Genomic DNA, 23,395 nt, shown 5'->3' with positions numbered 1-23,395 from the left:
TGTTTCCCCTTCCATACCCCCTCCACCCACTGCTCGCTCCAGGCGCTGTCAATATCCAGCCTGCCCAGATCACAACTCCACATCCTTCTGCTCGCTTCCGGTGCTCTCGACCCTGAGCTCGCCGAAACCTCAACCCAACACCACTCTCCTCGCCTTTCTGCTCGCTTCCGGCGCTGAAACCTCAACTCCGCACCCCGCACACCTTTCTGCTCGCTTCCGGTGCTCTCAACACTGAGTTTGCTCAGGTCCACGGTTCAACTTCATCTTCCTCTGAGAAGCTCTTGCTCAAGGCCCCATCCGTCATCAACGCTTGCGAAAATCAGGAACAGCCAACAACTTCTTTGCGGTAAGCGATCCCCCGTAACTCTTATGCCTTACCACAACTGACATGTCCCAACAGAAGACTTTGCCATCAACATGGCTCCTCCCAATAAACCCCCCATCAAGCCCAAGCCTGGCCTCAAAAAAGAAGACATGATTGGCCATCCATTCAAAGCCGTCAGCAGCTACGATAACGCGCATCTCTCAGGTCGCTCTCAGATCGTCATCGAAGAGGGGGACGTCGGCTACATTCGGGATTACGATCCGCGACAGAATATGTTTGTCCTCTACAATCCCAACCAGCCCAAAGAGACCAGTCAAGGCTGGGTCCCCGGACAATTCATCGTGGTGGGACAAGAGCCGTGGTCCGCATTCAATGTCTCTATCGATGGAGGATTTGAAATTCCTTACTTCACCGTTGATGCCAGCTCTTCATCGTCTACTGGGGACGAGTTGTTCACCAGCACAGCTAGAGCATGGACTCTCGCCATCCACCAGCAGAAGGATGCATCTCTTTCGACTGTCGTTCCTGACTGGTGGCACTCCCTCGTCCGTCCTCAAGCTGAAGGAGTTGGTGCATTGATCACGCTGATGAAGAAGGGCGTTCGCGACGCTCGGCTGCTGGAAACATTCAACAAGCCCAACTTCACTTGCCAGGACATTCTGAACCGTTGCAAAACTGTTACACCCACGTCCCACGGCTCCGTTGGAGGAATCTACCTCCGCCTCTACTGGGAAGTTGAAGGTTATCCGGCAGACATGTTCTGGCTTTATGTCGGTCGTTGCACCACCTTTTCGAGCCGATTCAAAACTCATCATCAATCCATTTTTGTCGACAAGGATGAAAGTTTTCACTACGACATCGCGCGGAAGGCGAAGAAATTTCGCATGGTAAGTTCACCAGGTCCCTCATACCATGGAATCGTTAGGCTAATGGGCTACGAATAGCTTCCCCTTTGCCACTTGCCGAAGGATGCCTCCGCAACAAATCTGGACCTGTTCGTGGAACAGCTCTTCGTCTGCCTTCTCGAGACATACAGGTTTCAGAACGTAGCACAGGAAAACATCGGGCAAGCTACGCATCACAGTGGCAAGTGGTATTTCCCTGGCAGGGTGCTCATGGCTTTCACGAAGTCTGTCCAAGAGAGGCAACCCTCCAATCTCACCTGGCCAGGCGCCTGCCACCGTACCTCCTTCGGCCGCACACCAGGAATTGGTCTGAACATCTCCAGCCCGTTCATGGAAGCCGGTCTCGACTACCAGCAAAGTCTATGGTACAGGACCAAGGTAATGGACCAGACGTATGGTGAGGTCACCATTTTTACCTCTGGACCCTCGCACACCATTCAGAAAAAAGAGATGCGGAAGGAAGGCGAATCATGGAAGAGGGTGACGGCCGACTGGGTTTTCCGGGGACGAAGAGCATCGGGCGAAACGGTCACGGTGACGATTCAGTTCGACGCAACAAAATTTCCAAAGGAGCAGACGTTGGCCCAGCTGGTGCTCGTCTTCCTTACACCTGACCCAGCCGATCCTTACAGACGTCATCCTCGTTCCTGGGTTCGATTGCCAACCGTGGGTCCATTCAAGGATTGGAACCTGGCAGGCTTATTCGCATGCCGACTTGAGTGGCAGGATGAAGCTGGTAACTGGATGTGCCAGTATGCACAGCGCGAGTGCCGCTTTACCAATGTGGAGCCCGCTACGAGCATGGACGAAAAAGGCGCTGGATCCCTCCGTGACTACGTCGCAGCCATGTCACTCTATCACTTCTTTCACAGAGTCGCCCCTTCGAACCCCCGTTCCTGGGACTCTTTGCTCGGATTGTGCAGGTTTCGAGACATCACCACAGACCTGTTCAACAGAACATTCATTTTCTCAAAAGAGCGTGGCGGCGTCGGAGTTTGCCCGGACCAGTCTGCAAAGTCAGAGCACGCCTTGGTAGCGGAGCTCAAAGCCGCCGGCCTCCACAACATCAACACAGGATGGCGAATAACGCTCAACGACGACCGTCAAAGAGAAAGGTGCGATACCTGCTTGGAGGATAACCACGGCGTATGCAAACGATCGCGCAACGGTAGGAACTGCGTAATCTGTGAGGGTGTCCTGAAGCGTCCATGCACGTGGACTCATTCAGGGATTCTCAGGGAAAACGACGCAGCGGGAAAGAGGAAGAGGGAGGCGCTTCGTGGCCCTGAGCCGCATCCCCAGAGCTACATCAATCTTCTCATGACTTCCCCAGAGAAGCTGCAGTGGACCGGTGCGGAAGTCATTCCAGCGGCGGCACTGCCCCCTCACCCTTCCTCATCAATGCAGCAAGGAACCACGGTTGATCAAGACTTGGCTCAAGGCATGGAAAGGCTTCAAAGTCCCAGATCTGCCCGTGCGACGCCTGCCACATCAACTGGTCAGTCCCAGACCGCTTACTCGTCCGCCCAGCCTGCACAGCCCACTGCCTTCAAGCGTGGACACAAGCGCGATCCCACTCGCACTGAGTTGGAGGGGGCAACTGCTCGTCAGCGTGCCCGTAATCGCAGTTCCCCTCCAACTACTCGCGCTAGGTCGTCTCTTTTTGATCTGCCCGCTTGCGCTGAGCATAACACTCCTGGTTGCCTCATCTGTGGTCTGAAGAAGTAGTAGACCAAGCAACATGGCCCGAAAACGCTGCACGGAGCTATTGGAGAGTGTTCCTCAGATTTGATTTCCCCTTCAGTGGCGCGACTGCAAACACACACAGGAGCCACTGGAGGATGACACCTTCCTTCCCTTGTGATTTCTTTCTTTGAGATGGAGCACTGGCTGGAATGATGGCGGAAGAATAGACAGCGACACACCCCCTTCGTTCAGAGTTGATTTCCCCTTCGGTGGCGCGAAAAAGATCATACACAGGAGCCACCGGAGGACGACACCCACCTCCCTTGCAATTTCTTTCTTTGAGACGGAACACTGGCTGGAAGATGGCGGAGGAACAGACAGCGACAAACCCCCTTGGTTCAGAGTTGATTTCCCCTTCGGTGGCGCGAAAAAGACCATGCGCAGGAGCCACCGGAGGATGACACCCACTTCCCTTACAATTGGTTTCTGGAGATGGGATACTGGCCTTGGATTGCGGATGCCCCCCCTTAGCCTACTCAATCAATCCAGAATTCAAAACCATCTCATGGCCACTGAACTCAGTCCAGTTGCCAAATGCTTTGATGAATCAGGTGAATGTCGTTTTGCTGTCGTGATACTGGAGAGGTGAGTCCCCCTCGCTCACATCCTCCTCTTCGTACTCTTCGTCCTCCCAACCAAACCCATCACCAACCAACGAACCCTTCCCCATCCACGCACCCCCACCCGCACCCGCCCCCCAAGCACCCTACAAAGCATACCTAAAATGCGGATTCCGCAAATCAGTAACATCCCTCTCACCCATATCCCTGCCCTCCTTCTCCATCTCCTCGGGCGAGCGGCCACTGGCGGCGGCCTCGCGGTCGCGGCGGCGGTTCTGCCACACGTACCAGGCGCGCCAGGCGCAGATGAGGAAGAACTCGAGGCCGAAGCACACGCTACAGCCGATGGTGCCGGGGATGTAGCGCGGGCCGTCGGCCTCCTTGAAGATTTGCGAGCCGCACATGTTGCCCGTGCAGTAGCCGATGAAGGTGGCCGACGAGATGATGGTTTTCTTTGTGCGGCCGGCCACATTGGAGGAGACTGGGGTGGTGTTAGTCCGTATGTCTGTCTGGGATGGCGAGAATGAAAAGGGAGGGGAGGGGAGACGCACTCAGCGTCCAGCCTAGGAACAGCGCCAGCACGAACGGCATCGTCATCAGGTACATGCCCCACTTGATCCACTTGTACTCGGGCGTGTTGGGGAGCAGCGCCATGGCGAGCATTCCGGCAAAGGGCGGAAGAGTGCCCAAAGCCATGATGTACATGCGGCGGTTAGCCACGCGACGCGTGTAGATGCCGACGGCGACGAAGACGAGGACCGAGACGACTGGAGAGATGGAGTTAGTGAGGAGAATCCAAGAGATGGGAGCAGAGCATCGTCTCCTTACCCGAGCGCGGTATGTCCATCAGCAGCACTTGCAGCTTCGTGAAGCCAAACGACTGGTTCATCAAGCTACCAAATGTCGACAGACCACTAAACAACAGCGCCCTCCGCGTCAGCAATCAACCCGACACCCAAAAAAGAGCACAGGGGTCGCTTACCCGTTTGGAACCGACGACATAAACGCGTTGGCGCAGCAAAAGTACAACTGCGGGTCTTTGAATGCTTCGGCGACTTGCGGCCACGACCACTTGACGCCCGTCACGTCACGTCCGGCCTTGTTCTTGACGATGCGTGCGGCACTGTCGTCGTATTAAACGTCAGCTTCAACACATGGAAAAGGGGGACGAAAGAAAGCCTCACGCCATGCGCTTCTCATCCTTATTCATCCACCTCACCTCCTTGGGACTACCCAGCAACGCAAAGCTCGTGACGCTCAGCAGCAGCGTGGCGGTACCCAGGAAAAGCGAGATGGCTCTCCAGGCAGCGAGGCCGCCGTATTTTTCGGCGTGCGTTCCAATGCCGTACATGCACAGGCTGAAGATGATGCCGAAGCCGGCGTTGGCGCTCTGCCAGAAGAGCTGCCGCGATGCGTGCTCCTCGGTGCGGTACCAGCTACTGATGACCAGCACGAATCCCGGCGAGATGGTGCATTCAAAGAAGCCCTGCAGCCCGCGGAGGACCATCAGGTGTGTCCAGTTTTGCGCGGCGGCGATGCAGATGACGCAGACGCCTGGAAAATGTCAGTGATGGTCTCGACGCCAGAGAAGGAGAGAAAGTGTTGTTTGTTTGATCTACGCACCCCAGAACAGCATGTAAATGCTCAGAGTGCGACCCAGGGCCCATCTCTGAAGGAGGAAATTTGAAGGGAACTCTCCGCAAACGTAGGCCAGATAGAAGATGGTCGTGAGCCATGAGTACTGCTGGCCGACGAGGTGCGTGTCCTCGCGCAGCCCAAACAGGGCCTGCGTGCTCACGGCCGTCTTGTCCGTCTGCTGGATGCCGTAGCTAAACCACATGAGCGGCAGCAGATACCGGTCAATCTTCTTGAGCAGCTTGGCGTACTGCTCCGGCGTGTAGTCGGACTCGAGGATCTCATCTTCGTCCGAGGGAGAAGTGGAAGAGTGCTGCCGAAGGCTGTCGCCCTTTTGCGTCATGGAGTCTCTGGACTCGATTGGAGAGGCGGAGGTGATTGGCGTCTTCTTTTCGTTCCATTGTGGTGTGCCATTGTCGCCGCCACCCGTCTGCTGCGACTGCACTTGCTCGTTGTCGTGGGCGGCCATGTTTGAAAAGAGGCCAACGGCAAGCTTTTGCGTAGTTGATTGCAACAACCAGTCAAAGGCAAGGGAGACAAATATACGGAACAGGAGAAGAGAGGAACGAATGGAGGAGATTTTGATTCCACGGTTTCTATGCTCCCTCTCCCCAACAATGCGGGTGCTGCCCCTTTGCTTAAAAGAGAAGATCTGGTACATCACTGCGCCATCATTTGTGGAGACCCTAACCAGCCGGAGAAGACAACGTTGGCGCCAAGAAGGCGAGGTGTTGAGTGGTGGTCCACGGTTGATCCAGAGCCTGTCGGACTTGCTCAACACTGTAGCAACACCGAGGCGATTGGCGGCAACATGCATCGCCTTCTCTTTCTGCTTCCTTATCATCGCCAAAGTGTGCTGCAACCTGGACGGTGGAGACGAAGGCGAACAGGGAGTAGCATTGCCTCCGGCTCGGCATGGTGTTGTGCATGATGATGCCAAAGGTGGGTGTGTGGTCTTATCTGATAGTGGAACCGCTGCGCCTGGTGCCTCGGCCCTCGAAAACTTTCTACTCCTCATCCTGTTCCTCCTCATCCTGTTCTTCCTCTTCCTGCTTCTCCTTCTTCTTCGCTTTCCTGTTGCGGTTGTAGCAGTTGTTGCAGATTGGTCCCTTGTACCATTTTTGGCCAGCAACGTATACCGATTCGCATTGTCTGAAGAAGTTAGAATCATTTCCCAAGGATTTGAGATGGTAGACTATGCATACATGCATATGGAGCCAGTCTTGTCCTTGCTTCTTTTCTTACGATCAGCTGGCGAGCAGTCATTGCAGACGAGATACGTCTTCTGTGTAAAATCATCTTTATGCTTCTTGCATTTCCTAAGAAATTGTTAGAAATGATTAGAAATTGTAAGGGAATAGTAACATAGGAAATTAGGAAATTAGAACATACCTGCACTTGTGTGCCTTGATCCTATGATCCCAAAACTCTTCAAGGATGGCCGTGTCGAGCACCAACTTGTAGGCCTGGTACATAGCGGTGACTTTCTTCACGCCACGCAATTTTTCCTCCCACCACAACACCTGGTTGACACGCCGCGAGCAGTCCAGAATGGTAGCTTGGTATTCCATCCTTTTTGCAACTTCTTCTCCATTTTCCTGGGTATTCTCCCCACTTTCCACCACAATGTTCTGCCCTTTGGGCTCTTCTTTCTTGCGCTTTTTGCGCGCCGGCGGCAAGGCTTCCTGAAGAGTAGGTGGCGGCGAAGCGGGCCTGTCATCGCCAGTGCTGGTGGGCATAAGGGAGCCCGAGGAGAAGTTGTGGTCATTGTGACCCACAAACATTGCATTGTCGAAGAAAAAACTATCTCTAAGTTAGCTTAATCAGAAAAAAAGCATGGTAATGTGAAAATGGTGATGTGAATTCCTGGCGAAACAAGCAAAAACTGAAAAGATTCGCTAAAGAAAGTACCGGAGATGATTCGTTGTAACTTCTGTGCTGATGCTGGTGAGTAGTAAGAGCAGTAGTAATCTGTAGAGACAAGACTGCAGTCGTGAGTACAGCAGGGTGTGTAATGAAAAGGACGGAGTGTAAATGAGAGGATGTCTTCGTGACTTCTGTGCTGGTGTTGACAAGCTCCCCGAGGAACGTTCAACTTTGGGGAGGGAATTGCGAGCGCGAGCGCAGAAAGATCGACAAAAGGCAAGCTGATGAGGAGAAGAATGCTTTTGAAACTTCGCTCTGGTGTCTGCAAGCCGAAAGAATGGTGGTGGGGGTTGTACTTACGCTCGATCCATGACGGCGGTGCTGGAGAGGGAAAGGAAAGGAATCGAGTGAAGCGCGGAACTTCACCACCACCCGCCTACCTGCCTGACCTTGCCAGTAAGGCAGGAGCCACAGTGCAAGCCCCGGCCATGGGATTGGATTGTTCTGCGCAGCTGCCTCACGTAGAAGCCCACCCGACCATCCCTCAGCTCTTTCCTCGTCCCAACTCTATCGGCACGCCGTTGAAATGCCATCCTGCAGAGATCGCATGAAAGCACATCGCTTTGCTATTTCAATTCCCTACCTTCTACTCCCTTTTCCCCAGCTTTGCCCAAGAATTGCAGTCCGTAAGACTTTAACTACTCAACTTTTCATTCACTGACCATCCTCCTTGCTCGCCAATCGACCTCACCCGCCGTCCTCCTCGGTCACCGTCTTCCTCGCGCGCCGTCCTCATCACTCGATGTCATCTTCGCTCAACCTCTTCGCTCAACATCTTCCTCGCTCTACATCTACCTCGCTCTACATCTACCTCGCTCGCCGTCTTCCTCGTCCAACGTCCTCTCCGCTCAAAGTCCACCTCGCACTCGTTGTCGCTCCTCGTCGCTCAAAATCAATACAAGGGGTAGTGGAGAAGGATGGAGGCAAAAGGAACGAGATATGGGTTATGAAAGAGAAAGGCATGGAGACACACCTGAATTGCGCCTGATTCAGTAATTGCAGGGCCATCTTCTATACTTTTGTCTCCCTATCTTGAGGATCCGAAACACAGCGGTGATACCTGATGGTGCACTCTATGACAGAAGACGAAAGCTTTTTGCGATACAAACACTTTTGGCCATCGAGGTCGGTACGTTTGGTGCTGATGTTCGAGTTGGCCCCCATGAGATGTCCCCGGCTTGCGTTGGAATTCAACGCTTGGTTCGCCCACGTTTCCGACCGCTTGTCCCTGGAAAAACTGCCTTTTGCCGTTAGATTCTCCATCCCTTCCTAGCCGGAACGGGCAGTTTCTGTCCAACAAGAAAGCTAAATTGTCGCTGGTTATCGGCATTGCTGCTATTTGTCGTGATCTTTCCTCAATCCCAGCTTATGGAATGATGCGGATTCGGGACGATACCTCAAATCTCTCTCATAATTCCACGGTCTTTTGGGAATCAGGGACGCTCTTTGACGGCAAACTTCGGCCACCAGCCTTCGTGGCCTCCTGGCGCAGCCACGATGCCTCACCACGTGGATTCCATAAAGCCTGAAGAGCCACGCCTCCAATGACCTCTGGAGGCATCTTCGTGGCTCACAGCGTAGCCACGATGTCTCGCCGCATGGATACCATGGAGCCCGAAGAGCCGCACCTCTGATGACCTCTTGAAGCACGGTCGTGGCTCCCAGCGCAGCCACCATGCCTCACCGTGTGGGTTCCATGGAGCCTGAAGAGCCGCCGCCCCCAACAGCCTCTGTAGCTCTGTAGGAACCTTTGGAGACGCAGAAGCTCCAATGACGTGATTCGCGTGGATGCCATGGAGCACGAGGACCTCTCTCCTATGCGAGCCAGCAAGAGGAGCGAGTGGTCGTGAGTGCCATAGAGCGCATCGGGCTTCCCAATCGGGGCTCGCGGCGGACAATCCGAGCATCGACTGTAGTCCATGCTGCGCGCGGTCAGAAGATGCACAGCAAAACAGTGGAGAAACATACAGAAGCTTGCCGTACATTTACGCGTTCATTCCCGAGGGAGCGGCTGACTGAGGCATCTATAACTACGTCCTAGAGTTGGCTACAGATAATCTAGATAACCTATAATAAACTTTATAGTCTTAAGAACATCTACTGCCCGGCTTGCAAGAAGATCTACATCATAAACGCTTGCATTATCGGCACGACCTAGTGTTTTCATCGCGTCGTACGTGTATGCGTCGTTCCAATGACGGAGAAGTTTCTACACACCCTCATCGCTCTAGAAATAAATGTTCGTTGCCACAATTCAGACAGGAGAGACAACATTGACGAACAAGGCCATCAGCCCCTGAACACGGATACTGACCAGCGCGCTCGGCGACCTCCGGCGCAAAGGACTGGCCACCCACCGTGGTGTTGCCCAAAGCAAGTCACCGACGAGTACGAACGAACAAGATGGCAAGTCTCGGCATTGTTCAACGCATGAAGATTCGATAAATCGCTATGCCAGCTCACAAAAGATCGGCCTACACGAGGCGCTCCGTCTTCCAAACCTTGACCGTCGCATCACCGCCCGTCGTCAGCACCGTGTCCTTGCCAACCCACGCAACGCCATTGACGCCGTCCTTGTGCGCGTTCAGCGTCTTGACCCGCTTGCCCGGGTTCGCCACGCTCCACACGTAGACATTCGTGTCCAGGCTGCCGCTGGCGGCAAACTCCTCGCCGTCATTCCACGCGACGGCGGTGATGCGTGCCGTGTGCGTGCTCCAGCGGTCCGTGATCAGACTCCACTCGCCCGTCTTGCCCGAGTAGACCTGGATCTTGCCTCCCGTGTTGCCGGCGGCGAGGAAGGTTCCCTTGGGCGAGAAGGAGAGGGTCGAGATGGCCGTCGTCGAGTTGGACAGCTCGATGCCGAGGTCTTTCAGGTTGGTGCCGGCAAACTCGAAAAGGCGGACGACGTTGTCCTCGCTTCCTACGGCGACGAGGTTCTCGTGGGCCGCGATGGCGGTTGGCGGGTGCGGCATGGGGCGCGAGCCGACTTCCTTGCCCTCCTCGTAAATGACGACAGAAGTGGGAGATGCAACCAGCACGCTGTTCCCGCTCGTTGCAACGCCTTTGGGTTGGAAGCCAAGCTCCAGTTTCGAACCAACAAAGGCCTTGGCGTTGACGGAGATTGTGCGCAGAGTGTCGTCCCACCCCACACTGTACATCCTGGGCTCGGAGCCTGCGGTGGATTCTCTAAAGCCAGCGACGTAGTTGGTGTGCGTCTCGCCATCCACATGGTCAGCAACACCAGTTTTGACATCCCACTCCCGAATGCTGCCGTCGTAGCTTCCAGTGAAGAACTTGTCCCCGCTGATGCCTGCGGAGGTGATGTTCTTTGAGTGGCCGGGCAGGACCTTGATGGGCTTCTCGCTGCTCTCCACGAGATAGTTGAGGTTGCCGCCCAGGTCGACGGTGATGATCAGGCCGTCGCTGCGTCCAGCAGGCCATGTGACACCGACTTGCTGGTCACTGATGTTGACGACACCCTCTTCGCCCAACCTCCAGGTGTGGACGTTTTCCCCAGACTCGGCCTCCCAAATGCGCACAGTCTGGTCGGCGCTGGCCGTGACAAACCTCTTGGAATCGCTGGACCAAGAGACACCGAAGATGCTTCCGGTATGCACGCCCTCGCCAATCGACTTTTTGGCCTCGCCAGTCTTGCCATCATAAAGCCAGATCCTCTTGTCGGCTCCCACTGTGACGAGGTACGTTCCGTCGGGGCTGAAGGCGGTGCCGAAGACGAACCTGTCGTGTTGGCCGCGGGAGCTGGTGTTGAACTTGAAAGGGGCGCCATGATAGAAGACCATGCTGGTGTCATCGCTTCCGGTGGCAGCGCGAAGGGGTCGCTGCTGGCGAATGGCAACGCAGTTGATTTGCGACGAGTGGCCTGAAATCTCCCCGACGCTGTTGCCGCTGTCCCAGGTTATGCAGTGGCCGAAGCGCTCCTTGCCGTCGCCGACGGCGATGATGCGCTGCGAGTCGCCGTCCCAGGCCAAGTCATTGATCCGGCCCGCAATGATGTGGTAGTCTCCTAAGCAAGCAAGCTATCAGCGAGGCTCTGATATTCTCCAGGTGAGTCCAACCCTTTGTGGCGCCTTCTCCTACGCAGTCCCAGACCTTGACCGAGCCGGTGGCATCACCACTGGCGACGTAGAAGCCAGACGGCGAGAAGCGTGCGACAGTTGTTGGTGCTTGGTGGTTTGTGTACTGCCTGCTGACGGAGGGATCGTCGATGTTGCGGACAAAGATGGATTTGCCAGACTACGGAGGTAAGCCAGGATTCGGAATCGACGTCAGAGAATCATACGGCGTATGCGATGCGCTCTCCCTTGGAGTCGGAGGATAGAGGGGTAGCTTGACCGCGGGTGGTCGAGGGGGCGGCGGCCCAGACGGCAGCTGTCAGGTCAGCATTGTCGGGTCAATGGGAGGGGAGAAGTACCGGGAGAGATGGACATGATGGACAAATTGTGTTTCTGGAGTGGGAGAGGACAGCGGAATTGATGTTGTTGAAATGGAAATGGAAACCTGAGAGGCAGCAGCTACGTAACGCCACGCACAGCCCACCGAGCGCGGGGGTGGCTTGAGCGTCGCCTCCGACCTCTGCTCATCCACTCCACACCACGCGTCCCATTGATATTTCGCATTCCCAGGCATCAAAGTGACCCAGGGAACATGCACGTTCTCGGAATACACGACCCACCAGGCCCCAAAACAAACACGATCCACGGAAATACGAGCACCACATACAGGAGGACAAACTCGGAGAAACAGGGCCACAGTCGCCATTCTATTCCTCCTTTACGTCTTCGACATCTCCCTCTCTTTGCTCTACCAGTCGCCCAGTCCACGTCGTCAGGACATCTTTAAACTTCTTCCTCAGCCCGCTCTGATACCACAGCGGCATCCCCCGCGCGCCAGCAAACAGATAAAACCCAGTAACGGGCAGCGCCACCATCGCGCTCTCCCCCCTGAGCACCGCCTTGACCACAGTCTCGGCCATGGTCTCGGGCTCCAGCTTGTACAGGAACGCGTTGTTGTACATCTGGAAGCCCTCAAACAGCGGCGTCTTGGTGGCATTCGGGCAGACGGCGACGGTGCGCACCTTGGGCGCGTCGTAGATGGTTGCCAGCTCGGCCGCCAGCGCCTCGTGCATGGCCAGCGCTGCCGCCTTGGAGGCTGCGTAGTCGGCCATGCGCGGCGCCGCCACCCACGCTGCTTGACTCGCGACGGTCACTATCATGCCGTGGTTGGCGGCTACCATGGACGGCACGAGGTGAGCGGCCAGCTGGTGATGGGCGTACACGTTGACCTCGAACGTCTTGCGGACGTGGGCGAGCGGCGCCGAGAGCATGGGCTCGCCGTAGCAGATGCCGGCATTGTTGATCAAGACAGTAGGGTGTCCAAAGTCGGCGCGAACGGCGTTGACGGCGTCGCTGATGGAGGCGGCCGATGCGAGGTCGCAGTTGTAGTACTTGACGGACGGAGGCGCTGCCGGCACGTCAGTCGTTGCGGTTCGAAACGCAAACAAAGCCAGGACGCACGCGCATAAGTCATGGGCTGGATGTCAAGCACGGCGACCTTGATCCCGCACTCCGCGAGGAACAAAACAATGTGCTTTCCAATGCCGTCGCTGCCTCCCGTCACGACGACAATCTCCTTGTTCCAGTCGTACACATCCTTGGTCCAATTGTTGGCGACGCCCTTGCTCAGCCAGTTGCTGATGTGGTGGGCCAAGCCCAAGTACAGCAGCGCTTTGATGGTCTTGAGCTGCCTGGCATAGCTCCCCGAGAGCGTGCGGCCTTGCGCCGTGAAGCGCGCGAGCAGTACGAGTGGAAGCGTCAGCACGGGGTTGAAAGCCGTCCGCGCAAGCAGACGCCCCAAATACTCGACCGTGAGGCCTGGGCGTCTCCTGTCAGCCATCACGCAGGTACTCGACAAGCAACAGGGATACTCGCCTTCTCGCTGGAGCCTCCAATCGCTTCGCAAAGGCATATCGACCGCTTGTGCAAGACAAACCCTATCTCACCAGGTGCAAAGGTAAGAGCAGGACACGAACAAGGCGACGAGGCAGCTCTAAAACCCCCCATTTTTCTTGCGCGTCTCTGCGTGGTACAAGATGTCGCTGACCCGATACCTTCCCCTTCGGGCTCGTCTCGCGAGTGGAGGTTGCGGGGAAACAGCCGGATCCTGGAGCACACGTGGGCCACGCTGGACCGAGGAACGCAAGAGCTTTTGGAAAAGTTGTGGCGAGTCCAGATGGACTGTATCGAATTTGAGACGGTTCCGTCCACCTCAAAAGCCTTTTGCTGTTGATTCGGTAGGTCTGGCCGACATCCGTTGAGTCGATGCTGCTCGGCCGAGGCTCTGCGTGTGGGTGACTGTCTTGTCTGCACCCCATCTCAACACCTGAAAACGACGTGAAGTAAACAAACGCCATCAGGGAGGCCAGTCAAAGGAAGCAGCGATACTCGTCAGAAAGCGTCGTCTGTAGCACTGGATCCTCAAGAAGTATCAGAGCCAACAGCGGAACCAGACCAGAACATCAACCAGGCCTATGGAGCCATGACGATTTCTGCAAGCACCTCAACTCAAGTAAAGGAACGGAAGAGGTGCGTCGAGCAGGCAGCCATACCTTCTCTCCCTCTTCCTTTTCTCTTCTCTTCTCTTTTCTTCTTTTTCTTTTATTCTCTTCTTTTCCTCTTCTCTTCCTCTTCTTTTTCTCTTCTCTTCTTCTTCTCTTCCTCTTCTCTTTCTCTTCTCTTCTTTTTTTCTTCTCTTCTTTTTTTCTTCTCTTCCTTTTTTCTTCTTTTTCTCTTTTTTTTCTTTTCTCTTCCTCTTCTCTTCTTTTTCTTTTCTCTTTCTCTTCTTTTTCTTTTCTTTTCCTTTTCTCTTCCTCTTCTCTTCCTCTTCTCTTCCTCTTCTTTTCCTCTTCTCTTCCTCTTCTCTTCCTCTTCTCTTCCTCTTCTCTTCCTTTTCTCTTCTCTTCCTCTTCTCTTCCTTTTCTCTTCTCTTCCTCTTCTCTTCTACTTCTCTTCCTCTTCTCTTCTCTTCTCTTTTCTCCTATTCTCTTCCTCCCTTCTCATCCCTCCATTTCTCTCCCAGCCTACCTGCCTGCCCTGCCCTCCTCGCACCACAAGCCATGAAAAGCCATGACAAGCCACGACAGACACGCACTCCAGCGGCCGCCACACACAAGCCAGCTTGCTCGCCCTGCCAGCCCTGCCTTGCCTGGCCGTGCTTGAACAGCAGCAGCAGTACAGAACGGCATGAATGCTCCCTCCCTGCTGCCTGCCCAGTTGGTAGGTAGTTTGCTGACTGCGTGGTCTAAGGTCTCGCAGCTACGGTACCTATACGGCTCGTCCCAGACACTTGCAACGGCAGTAATCAGCAGCAACAGTCAGTCAATATCAGCGACGAGGTGACACCACATGAGTCAAGTGTGTTGATTAAGTAAGAAGAGGATGGTAGATAGATAGGGATGTAGATAGGCGGGTATATGATGTAGACGTTGATATATTAAGGGAAGAGAGGGGGAAGAGAAGAGAAAAGGAAAGGAAAGGGATACCCTCTAGACAGCAGAGAAGAAAGAGAACAAAAGAGAAGAGAAGAACAAGAACTGAGCGACGACGCTACTACGCTGAGAAGAAGAAAATAAGAGAGAAAAAAAAAAAACCCGTAACGTCCGTCCATCTATGCGCCGTGCGCGATGCATACATGCATATCAAACCATCCACTCGTTCATCAAAAAAGCATCTCCACCCTCCTCTTCCTCCAACCACACCTCAACCCCCCCTAAACCTCCCCCATGGTGACGCCCGCCACAACGCCTCCGCCCGCCGGCCCCGCCGCACTGCCCACACTGCCGCCCAAATCCCAATAATTGCGACTGCTGCCGCTCTTGCGGCTGCGGCGCGTGCTCTGGGACGCGCAGCTGCTGCGCCGCCCGCTGGCCGCGTTGTCGAAGCGGCGCAGGTTCTTGCGGGACATGGGGGCCGGGGTCGCAGACGTGGGGGAAGGGGCGTCGGCGGCGGAGGGGGAGGGGATGGGGACGGTGATGGTTGTTGTGTTGTTGTTGCTGGTGGTGGTGTTGGCGGCGTTGTTGGATGCCGGAGAAGCGTAGTGTTGGTGCAGGTTCCGCGAGACGAGCGGGTGGTGATGCCGGATCAGCGCCGCGCGGTGCTGGATCTGGTGGTCGCGAAACAGCGAGTCGCGTCTGTACGCGGGCGACGAGGAAGAAGGGCGTCTAGGGCGACTGCCGCCACTGCGTCCGCCTAAAGGGTGGACCGGCCCTGCGTGGTCGTCGGTATCGCTGGCGCCGCCGTCATTGACGGGCGACGGCGGCCGCGACGAGAAGCGGTCTTTGAGGAAGTTGAAGACCATCTTGACGTCGAGGTCGCGCTCCCAGTAGTCGCGGTCGCGCTGAGCGGCGTTGGCTGCCGCGGCAGACGACGAGATGTAGGCGAACGGCGGCTCGGGCTCTTCTTCGATGCCCCAGAGCGAGGCTTCGCTGTAGGTCGTCGTCTGCGGCGGCAGCGTCGGCTGGAACTGGATGTTGGGAGTGGACTGCGTTTGGGTAGACGTGGCTGATGATTCGGCGGCAGTAGAGACGTTGCTGGGCCGGCGCGCTGTTTGAGGGCCCATCTGGGGAGACATGCCAGCGTAGGCCAGCGGTTCCTGTGTCCGCAGATAGGTGCTGAAGGCGCCCGGGTGTTCGGACAGCTGGTGGACCAGGATGCCAAGCTCGCGCGCGATGCGGTCGAGCAGGCGGTGCTCCCACGTCTCGTGCCTCCCCAACGCCATGTCTGGAGCATCGCGAACCTCGCTCGACGCCGTCACGTCTCTCTCGGCAGACGCAGACGAAGACGAGCCCGACGTGGCCGCCTCGGCCGGTAATGACTCGCCGAAGATGACGGAGAGGAGGTTCTCGTCGATCCCCATGAGGTCGCGGATGACCTTTTTGGTGAAGCGCCGCCAGAACGACGCGTCCTCGGCCGGGTTCTGGTGCGTGTTTGCTGCAGAAGCTCTACTGCTCTCTCCCGCCGTGCTCGCGGCAGCCACCGACTTGGCCAAGCTGGCTCGACTCATGCGTCTGCGCCGTCGCGTCTCGCGCTCGATTTCCTCCAGCAAGGCGCGGCTCTGCTCCAGACGCCATCTTTCTATGCGCTGTCGCCTCTCATCCTGCTCGAGGCCCTCGGCGTCTTCCAACGCGTCCAATCTGCGCTGCACGCTTGATCTTCGCCGCGGCTGCTTGGCCTTTCTAGACACGTTGTACCTTTCAAACTGCATCATCTGCTCCTGCACCGCGGCGCTGCTGCCCGGAAACGTGCCAAAGCCGTCATGCGTGGGGAAGACGGTCTGACTGCTCTCGCCCAGCTGCTGCGAGGGCTCGTGAAACGCATGCAGGCCGTCATCCAGGCTGTCCAGCTCGGCCTCGGCGTCATCCGACGGGTCGGTGCCCTGGCAGGTCACGTCGTCGGCGGCGACATGTTCGTCGAGGTCGTCGTCGAGCTGCTCCGACCTCGCAGCCGTGTCGAGTGAGCCAAAGTCGCTCAGGCGGGACAGGCCCGCGGTGCGTGGCGTCCGCTCGGTCGAGGTGGTGTGGGTGCGGCCGGTGGTGGAGCCCGCGGCCGACGGGCTGAAGAGGACCCATTCTTCGGACTCGTCGAGCGAGCGCTTGCGCTGAGGCGACGTCTGCTGTTGCGACGACTCGGCGAGGTCTTGCGGCGGGGGCGAGGTGTAAGACAGCGGGCGCGCGACAGGCGGGCGCCGTGGCTGCTGAAAGGCCATGACGCAACGGGGCGGACCAGATGTGAGGAGCTGGAGGGAGATGGTTCACGAGTGGCTGCGAGAGAGTCGAGGTATAAGGCGTCGTCGGTGGTAATTGCGGGCAATAAAGCGCGAGGTCGCCGGGTCGGGATATGAGCAACAGCAGATGAGTAAGGCTGAGGGTTAGGCTGACGCGACAAGACGATGGGATAGGATGGAAATGGGGTGTTGATGAGCGACTGGAGAATCAGGGACGACGGCCTGTAGGAGTGGTGGTTGTATCTGGTGACCGAGTGTCACGTAGTCGGCGTGGAGTGGAGGGAGACAACAGGGTTGCGGGCGCTAGAGGCGGGAAGAGAGCAGCAGGATTTGGTTTGGTGTGAGAGCAAGGAGCGCGAGGGAGAGAAGAAGAAGTGTTGAGATGAGGACGAGTATCAGCTCAGCAGGAGTCGGTCCAGTTGAACAGGTGGTGGTATGAAGCATATAGCTAGCTACCCCGGGCCATCCATGAGCGACCACCAGTGCAGGACCTTGAGGGCGACAATCATGACGTGACGATAAGGCTCTTACGGCGGCCCGATGGCGTCTGCGGCCCCGAAACCGCAAAACACCACCAAACATCAACCACCCTCAACCCTGCCTGCTCAACACCATCACCACCTCTGCTGGCTTCGACGTCTACCCCGCACTCGCACTCATCGACCGTTGGCAAGGGACTCAGCTACAGTCTCACTCAAGGAACCTACAGCAAAGCAAGCAAGCTGGCCGCCCCCTTGCATCCGTGCCGCCGAAGCGCCTCTCTCGCTGGCTGCACTGGCTGCCGCTATCGGGCCTGCAGCACACGACGAAAATGAAACGGAGACTGCAGTGAAGCAAATGAAGTCGTCAGCAATCCACCACACCATCCATCCGATGCCGCCCGTGCTGTCCTGTCCTGTCCTGTCCTGTCCTGGTCGACCTCGACACGCGCAACCTACCGCACTAGTCGCCGCCGTCGCCCACGGGTCCAAGGCCGCGCGCACCACCAAGGCACCACGGCGAATGATGGGCCTGTCCTGCTGCGCTGTGTCATAGGGCTGCCTACAGTCTTTGTACCTGTATACCTATATCCATCCTCCAGTCCCTTGCCTCGTCCCCTTTTTTCGTGGCCACGCTCAGGAATGCCATGCCATGGCCTGCCGCTCATGACGCCGTTGAGCCAACTGAACCCACCAACCTAACCCAGGGCAGCTCGCCCAGCCCAGCCCGGCCGTCCATCAGTCCATCCATCCCCAAACATTGCGTCATCCCCATACGGCTAGCGACAGAAGAAAGGAAAGGTAAAACCCAGAACCAAACGCCACCGACGGACCCCATCAGACGCGACGACGCGACTGGACGCTTCTTCGTACTGTCGACATGCTTCCGCTTGGATGCTTGCTTGCGTGCTTTCAAATAGAAGCTTCGAAGCTTTCTCGGCCGCGTCCCGGAGCTGACAGCAAGCAAGCAAGCAAGCCAGCCAGCGCATTTAAGCATGTCTCTCCTCTGCCCTGCCCTGCCCTGCCCTTGCCCCTGCCCCTGTCGCCGTTCCGGTTCCGTTCGTCATCGTCTTTTGTCAGGACGCGGGGTCTGGACTACTGCTCTCCGACAATGTGGGTGAGCAAGTAGGTAGGTAGGTATCGTGGACAACACGGCTGTATGACCAATCGTCATCGGAGTGTTTCGGGGCGCTGCTGCTCCTACTACCACCACAGCATCACGATCCATCTATCCATCCATCTCTCCGGCAAACCGAACCCACCCCCAGCCAGAAACGAAAAAAGACAGCCACACACATACCCTGGCAGCCATTGATGGGTAAACTAATCATCTCTCTCTTTCGCTCTCTATTCCTCTCTATTGCCCGCACCACAAAACACACGTTTAGACCCTCACCCATCCCCGCGTCCCCCACGTCCCCCGTGTTCGACATTGGGTGTCCAGTCTCGCCGGCCGGCTCGTGCCGGCTACCGCCCGCAGCAAACATACCTTGGAGCGCAGCGCGGAGCCACCTCAGCACCTCACGCAGCGAATCAATGGCGCGACGGTAGAACGAGGGAATGAACGGAAAGGAAACGTGCGCCCAGGGATGAATCGACATCGTATCGTACCATACCATACTATATCATTGTGCTGCCTCTGTTCGCCTCGCTGCAACTACCAGACCCCGGATACCGCTGCGAGACCAGTGATGCTCGCCTACTTTTATTCATGCCACTCCTTGACCCCATTGACTCACTGCTGCCACCGCATTACAAGCACAACCGCAGCCCGCTCGCCGACGCGCCCACCTGGCACACGTCGCACACCTTGCACACCGTCCCCTTGAAGCGGCTGTGGTACTTGACGTTGCAAAAGCCGCACGCGGCCGCCGCGACGCCCGCGTAGATGGGGGTGAAGCTCGACGCGCAGACGTCAAAGTCGGCGAACGTGTCAAAGTCAATCTCGACGGCGTCGGCCGGGTTGCGCTCCGAGACGGTCTTGACGCGGCGCGCCGACTCCTTGAACTTTGCATTGGTGGATCCGCGGTCCAGCAGCGCGTTGGCAAACGACAGCGCCGACGACGCCTGCTTGTTCTTGTGCGCAAAGTTCATGGCCGCGAAGAGCGCCAGCGCCTTGTGCGCCCGCTCCAGGTCCGGCACCGTAAAGTACGCCGACAGCTCCAGCGCCCGCTTCTTGGTCTCGTCGTCCAGCCCCGAGATGTCTTGGCCGTTGTTCGTCAGCGCGCGCCGCTCCAGCTCGATGCTCATCGCTAGCGCGTACTGCGCCGCCGTCGAGATGAGCTTCTTGGCCTCGGCTACCTCGGCTTGCGTGGTGACGGCGTTGAGCAGCATCAGGTGCAGAATCTTCTTGAACACGGCGATGCCCTCGTCGAGCTTGTTGGTGCGCATGGCCGTCTTGCCTGCTGCCAGCTCGTGGGCCGTGATCGACTCGAGATCGCGCGGAATCAGCGGCAACACCTTGCGCGTGTCCGTCTCGTCGACCGTCCGGCGCACGTAGTTGACCAGCGGCGGGAGGCCAACGCTTGCCGGGAGGAACGTTTTTGATGCCTGGAAGATCTCTTGGAATCTCCACTCGAGTGGCTGGAAGTTGACTGCGCCGACCTGGCGGTTGAGCAGCGCCATGGCGCTTTCAAACGACCCGCCAGCAACGTGATCCGCCGCCACGGGTGAATTTCTCGTCCAAATGTCTGCCTCGCTGACGCCAGCGCCCACGTCTGCAGTCTCGACGTTGACAAAGTCGTCTTCGGCCTCAATGTCCTCGTCGCCGCCCATGTCCCAGCCGGCAGCATCTTCGTCCTCCTCGCCGTCGTCGATTATGCCATTGCCGGCAATGTCAGCCTCTGGTTGGACATCTTCCTCGTAGCCATTGGTCGCCGGAGGCAGCTCGTCGGGGTCGATTTCCTCGCCCATCAGTGCCTTTTCAAACACTGACACGCCAGAGCTCTTGGCGGGCCAATTGGCGTTGTAAGTAGGGACGATGGGCTTGGGTGGTGACAGGGTTTCGCCAATTTGGGGGAGTTGGATCTCTTCCTCTGTGAGACCGCACGCTTCCAGGATGGATTGGCATTCGTCTTCGAGGCCATTCGACTTGGCGAGCATGTAGGCAAGAGGGTCTGTGCGTGTTAGACATGCGGCGTGACTCTCGACTCCAAACTTACATTGGTCAATTTCTTTAAACATCTCAATCCTGCTCTCAACGTCACCAAGGTAGATGGCGTTTTGGAATCTCGACGTCATGTCGCCCCGGTGCTCTGCAATCTTTGCCATCCTCGTAAGCTTCTCCCGGTCACCAGTCGAGAGGTAGAGGAAAGAAAGCTTGTCGAATGTGCGCAGTTTTTGATATGTCATTTCGACGACCTTGTGGTTGCCGTGTGCTAGAGCCTCGGAGGTCAGACGATTCCACAGCTTCGGCCGGTCAAGCTCCTTGGCCATCTCGACGGCGACATCGAGGTTGCCGCACTCGATTGCCAGCTCGAACCGCGTTTGCGGGTCTTGCACGAATTGAAGGGCAATCTCGGGGTATCCCTTCTTCTGGAGGTAGGCAATGATGCTTTGACCAACCAGACTCGACGTCTTGATGATGTTGAGCATCTCGTCGTAGTTGCGCTTGATGAGGGCAAGCTTGAAGCGGTATTCGGTGGGGTCAATCTGGAGAATCTTTGGCTTGGCGGCGCGGTCGAGGCAGTAGACGTTGCGGCCCTTGACCTTGACCAAGTAGACGGTGTGCTCCAGCGTGCGCACAATGCCGTTGTCGCCATTCATCAGAGTGTATTTGATGTGGTTGAGCGTCGAGTAGAGCAAGACGCCGGCGTCGTCCCACGTGGCACTCTTGATGCGGATGGTCTCGTGCAGGGTGCTGACCTGCTCGAGGCTCTTGGTGACAATCGTCACATTGTGCTTGCTCAGAAGGGCGGCGTGGAGCCCGTCGTTTGACCAAATGACGTACTTGACGCCGGGAACGGCCAGTTCGGCGAGATGCTTCTTTTGCTGAATGTCATACAAGACGACGGAGGCTGGAGTGATGAGAAGGAGACAGCCGGTGCCACCAAAGTAAATGTCGACGGTGCCGGGAGGAGGCTTGATCGTCTTGGTCGTGGAGCCGGAGAGATCTTTAATGTCGATTTGCTGGTGGGCTTGGTTGAAGACGGCAAATCTGTTGCGGGCAACGAAGACGGCCGAGTTGCCTGCTCCTCGCTTGGTGTCTGTCGGCTCAACAGCTCCGCTGGCGTCACGGGGCAAGCTGATGAGTTCGTAGCAGCCTCCGTCAGCCGGCGAGGTGACGAGAATCGCACGTTCTGCCGGGTTGTACGACATGGTCCGCGGAGGCACCCATGGACTGCCGAGCTTCTTGAGAGATAGCATCGATGGCGACTCCAGGTTCTTGGTAAAGTCGTAGGAGCGGACGTGCTTTTCCTTGGTAATGTAAAAGAGTTGGTTCTGGTAGACTGCGGACGCGGGCCTCTCGCGCTCGAGCTTGAACACCATGACTCCATTGTCGTGGCCAGCCGCAAACAGGTTGATTTCGGGATGCGCCGCAATGACCCAGAAGCGGTCGCTCTCTCTCTTGAAGGACTGCACCGAGACGCGCTTGTTCAGATCCCAAACCCTGATGGACTTGTCCTCGCCGACTGAGAGGATCAAGTCCTGGTGTGGGTGGAACAAGCAGGCCGAAACGTTCTGAAAGTGTCCCCGGCAAGTATCCACCTCCCAAGCCTTGGTCTCGCTCATCCTCCACAGCTTGACGAGGCGGTCGTCTCCGGCCGAGACAATCAGCGGGAGCGTGGGGTGGAATGCGACCCAGTTGACGCCGCGGTCATGGCCCTCGAGCACAAACTTGACGACGGCATCAGTGTTGCCAAACATGTCGGCCTGGTTGGAATTGGCGCGCGCAATCTGGTCTTCAAAGGTCATGGAGGTCGGGGCCGAGTGTTTCTTGCGCAGGCCGGAAATGTCCCAGACGCGGACCGACTGGTCGAGCGAGGCGGAGACGACCAAGTCCTCCTTGGGGTGGAACTGGGCGCACATGGTGTAGTGGTTGTGGCCCGTCATGGTGCAGACTAAATGGTCAGCATCTCGCGCATCCATCCGTGATGAGCGACGTACTCAGAGACCTGTTTTGCCAATTCCATATCCTAATGGTCTGGTCGTCGGAGCTCGACAGAATCCAGGGAAGCTCGTGGTGGAAAAAGACGGTGCGCACGTAGTCCAAGTGGCCGTTGAGCGTAAACAGACATCGCCGCGTCTGGTAGGACCAGACCTTGATTTTGTAGTCGTCTCCTCCTGAGACGAAGAGGGGCTGTGTTTTGTGGAAGTCGATGCCGCGGACGGGGCCGTCGTGTTCCTCGAAGCGGTCGATGAGGGTGCCCATGCGGTAATCCCAGAGCTGGATGGTGGACGAGTGGAGGGAGACGAGAATCCATGGCCTGGTCGTGTTAGTGTTGGCAAGATGGCGCTGGGCGCTGGGCGCTCAGGGCGCGTACCGCTTGGGGTGAAAGGCAATGCCCTTGGCCCTCGAGGACTTGGACTCGAACTGCGATTGTTAGCATGGCCGTGGTAGGGGATTGGAGACGCACCTTGGTGAGCATGGATGGGGACTGCATGGCGCTGTTCAGGGAGAAGCCGCAGCTTCACGGGTGGGAGTGTCGCTCAATCGCAAAAGATTCGGGGCGGAATGAGAGCTGAAGGAGCGTGGAGAGCGTAACGATTGGTTGGAGAGGAGCAGCGGCGAGGTTAAGCTGCGGTCCATGTAACATGGGGTTGAAGATGTCAACTGAGAGGTGGCCTCGCTGGAGACAGTAGCCCGGCCTGAGCCCAGCGGCCAGCTTGACCGGGGAATGGTTGTGCCGACCCGGGCAGGGCAGTTCAAGGCGGTCAGGCCGACGGACAACCGCTGGACGCTGCGGTGGACGACCTGGACCATCCATCGCATCCATCCGTACCGCGACCCCGCCACGGCCAGACGACTGCCAGCGCGCTCTCTGCATCGTCTGCATGGAAGATCCCAGACTCGTGGGTTAT

At 57.1% G+C, this 23,395-nt stretch overlaps 9 protein-coding genes across 9 annotated transcripts; 2 read left to right on the top strand and 7 right to left on the bottom strand.

Moving 5' to 3' along the window:
- Nucleotides 1-339: 339 nt before the first annotated feature.
- J3D65DRAFT_684185 (uncharacterized protein) lies at nt 340-2,950 on the top strand (the record flags this gene model as incomplete). The annotated part of the gene is made up of 3 exons (XM_066803781.1): nt 340-1,212; nt 1,270-2,836; nt 2,883-2,950. Exons 1-3 carry the CDS (start codon nt 418-420, stop codon nt 2,948-2,950), a joined length of 2,430 nt encoding a protein of 809 aa, XP_066652235.1. The 5' UTR covers nt 340-417.
- Nucleotides 2,951-3,682: 732 nt separating this feature from the next.
- Nucleotides 3,683-5,514, bottom strand: J3D65DRAFT_557674 (major facilitator superfamily domain-containing protein; the record flags this gene model as incomplete). The annotated part of the gene is made up of 6 exons (XM_066797325.1): nt 3,683-4,017; nt 4,088-4,303; nt 4,365-4,450; nt 4,519-4,659; nt 4,721-5,090; nt 5,160-5,514. The coding sequence occupies 6 exons, from the start codon at nt 5,512-5,514 to the stop codon at nt 3,683-3,685; spliced, it is 1,503 nt and encodes a 500-aa protein (XP_066652234.1).
- A 664-nt stretch (nt 5,515-6,178) lies between these two features.
- Nucleotides 6,179-7,408, bottom strand: J3D65DRAFT_670108 (uncharacterized protein; the record flags this gene model as incomplete). Its single annotated transcript, XM_066803263.1, has 4 exons — nt 6,179-6,323; nt 6,377-6,490; nt 6,564-6,974; nt 7,398-7,408. 4 exons carry the CDS (start codon nt 7,406-7,408, stop codon nt 6,179-6,181), a joined length of 681 nt encoding a protein of 226 aa, XP_066652233.1.
- Nucleotides 7,409-9,095: 1,687 nt separating this feature from the next.
- On the bottom strand, nt 9,096-11,606 carry J3D65DRAFT_633490 (WD repeat-containing protein 2). Its single transcript, XM_066801125.1, has 4 exons — nt 11,530-11,606; nt 11,398-11,486; nt 11,174-11,351; nt 9,096-11,121 (listed from the first exon to the last, which is right to left on the bottom strand). Exons 1-4 carry the CDS (start codon nt 11,543-11,545, stop codon nt 9,572-9,574), a joined length of 1,833 nt encoding a protein of 610 aa, XP_066652232.1. The 5' UTR covers nt 11,546-11,606; the 3' UTR covers nt 9,096-9,571.
- J3D65DRAFT_633487 (uncharacterized protein) lies at nt 11,583-13,191 on the bottom strand. The gene is made up of 3 exons (XM_066801124.1): nt 13,046-13,191; nt 12,632-12,988; nt 11,583-12,578 (listed from the first exon to the last, which is right to left on the bottom strand). Exons 1-3 carry the CDS (start codon nt 13,080-13,082, stop codon nt 11,878-11,880), a joined length of 1,095 nt encoding a protein of 364 aa, XP_066652231.1. The 5' UTR covers nt 13,083-13,191; the 3' UTR covers nt 11,583-11,877.
- Nucleotides 13,192-14,882: 1,691 nt separating this feature from the next.
- On the bottom strand, nt 14,883-16,877 carry J3D65DRAFT_558607 (uncharacterized protein; the record flags this gene model as incomplete). The annotated part of the gene is made up of 4 exons (XM_066797374.1): nt 14,883-15,036; nt 15,097-15,351; nt 15,427-16,520; nt 16,560-16,877. 4 exons carry the CDS (start codon nt 16,875-16,877, stop codon nt 14,883-14,885), a joined length of 1,821 nt encoding a protein of 606 aa, XP_066652230.1.
- A 279-nt stretch (nt 16,878-17,156) lies between these two features.
- On the top strand, nt 17,157-18,092 carry J3D65DRAFT_57656 (uncharacterized protein). Its single transcript, XM_066797668.1, has one exon. It carries the CDS (start codon nt 17,436-17,438, stop codon nt 17,928-17,930), a length of 495 nt encoding a protein of 164 aa, XP_066652229.1. The 5' UTR covers nt 17,157-17,435; the 3' UTR covers nt 17,931-18,092.
- On the bottom strand, nt 17,742-18,388 carry J3D65DRAFT_633480 (uncharacterized protein). The gene has a single exon (XM_066801123.1). It carries the CDS (start codon nt 18,369-18,371, stop codon nt 18,039-18,041), a length of 333 nt encoding a protein of 110 aa, XP_066652228.1. The 5' UTR covers nt 18,372-18,388; the 3' UTR covers nt 17,742-18,038.
- A 637-nt stretch (nt 18,389-19,025) lies between these two features.
- On the bottom strand, nt 19,026-23,094 carry J3D65DRAFT_57497 (coatomer WD associated region-domain-containing protein). Its single transcript, XM_066797659.1, has 5 exons — nt 22,951-23,094; nt 22,858-22,907; nt 22,481-22,800; nt 20,536-22,434; nt 19,026-20,490 (listed from the first exon to the last, which is right to left on the bottom strand). The coding sequence occupies exons 1-5, from the start codon at nt 22,975-22,977 to the stop codon at nt 19,127-19,129; spliced, it is 3,660 nt and encodes a 1,219-aa protein (XP_066652227.1). The 5' UTR covers nt 22,978-23,094; the 3' UTR covers nt 19,026-19,126.
- Between the last annotated feature and the right edge of the window lie 301 nt (nt 23,095-23,395).

This window comes from Phyllosticta citribraziliensis, assembly GCF_038025025.1.
Source record: "Phyllosticta citribraziliensis strain CPC 17464 chromosome Unknown J3D65scaffold_10, whole genome shotgun sequence".
NCBI lineage: Eukaryota > Fungi > Ascomycota > Dothideomycetes > Botryosphaeriales > Phyllostictaceae > Phyllosticta > Phyllosticta citribraziliensis.
This window is presented reverse-complemented; position numbering and strand designations above follow the sequence as displayed.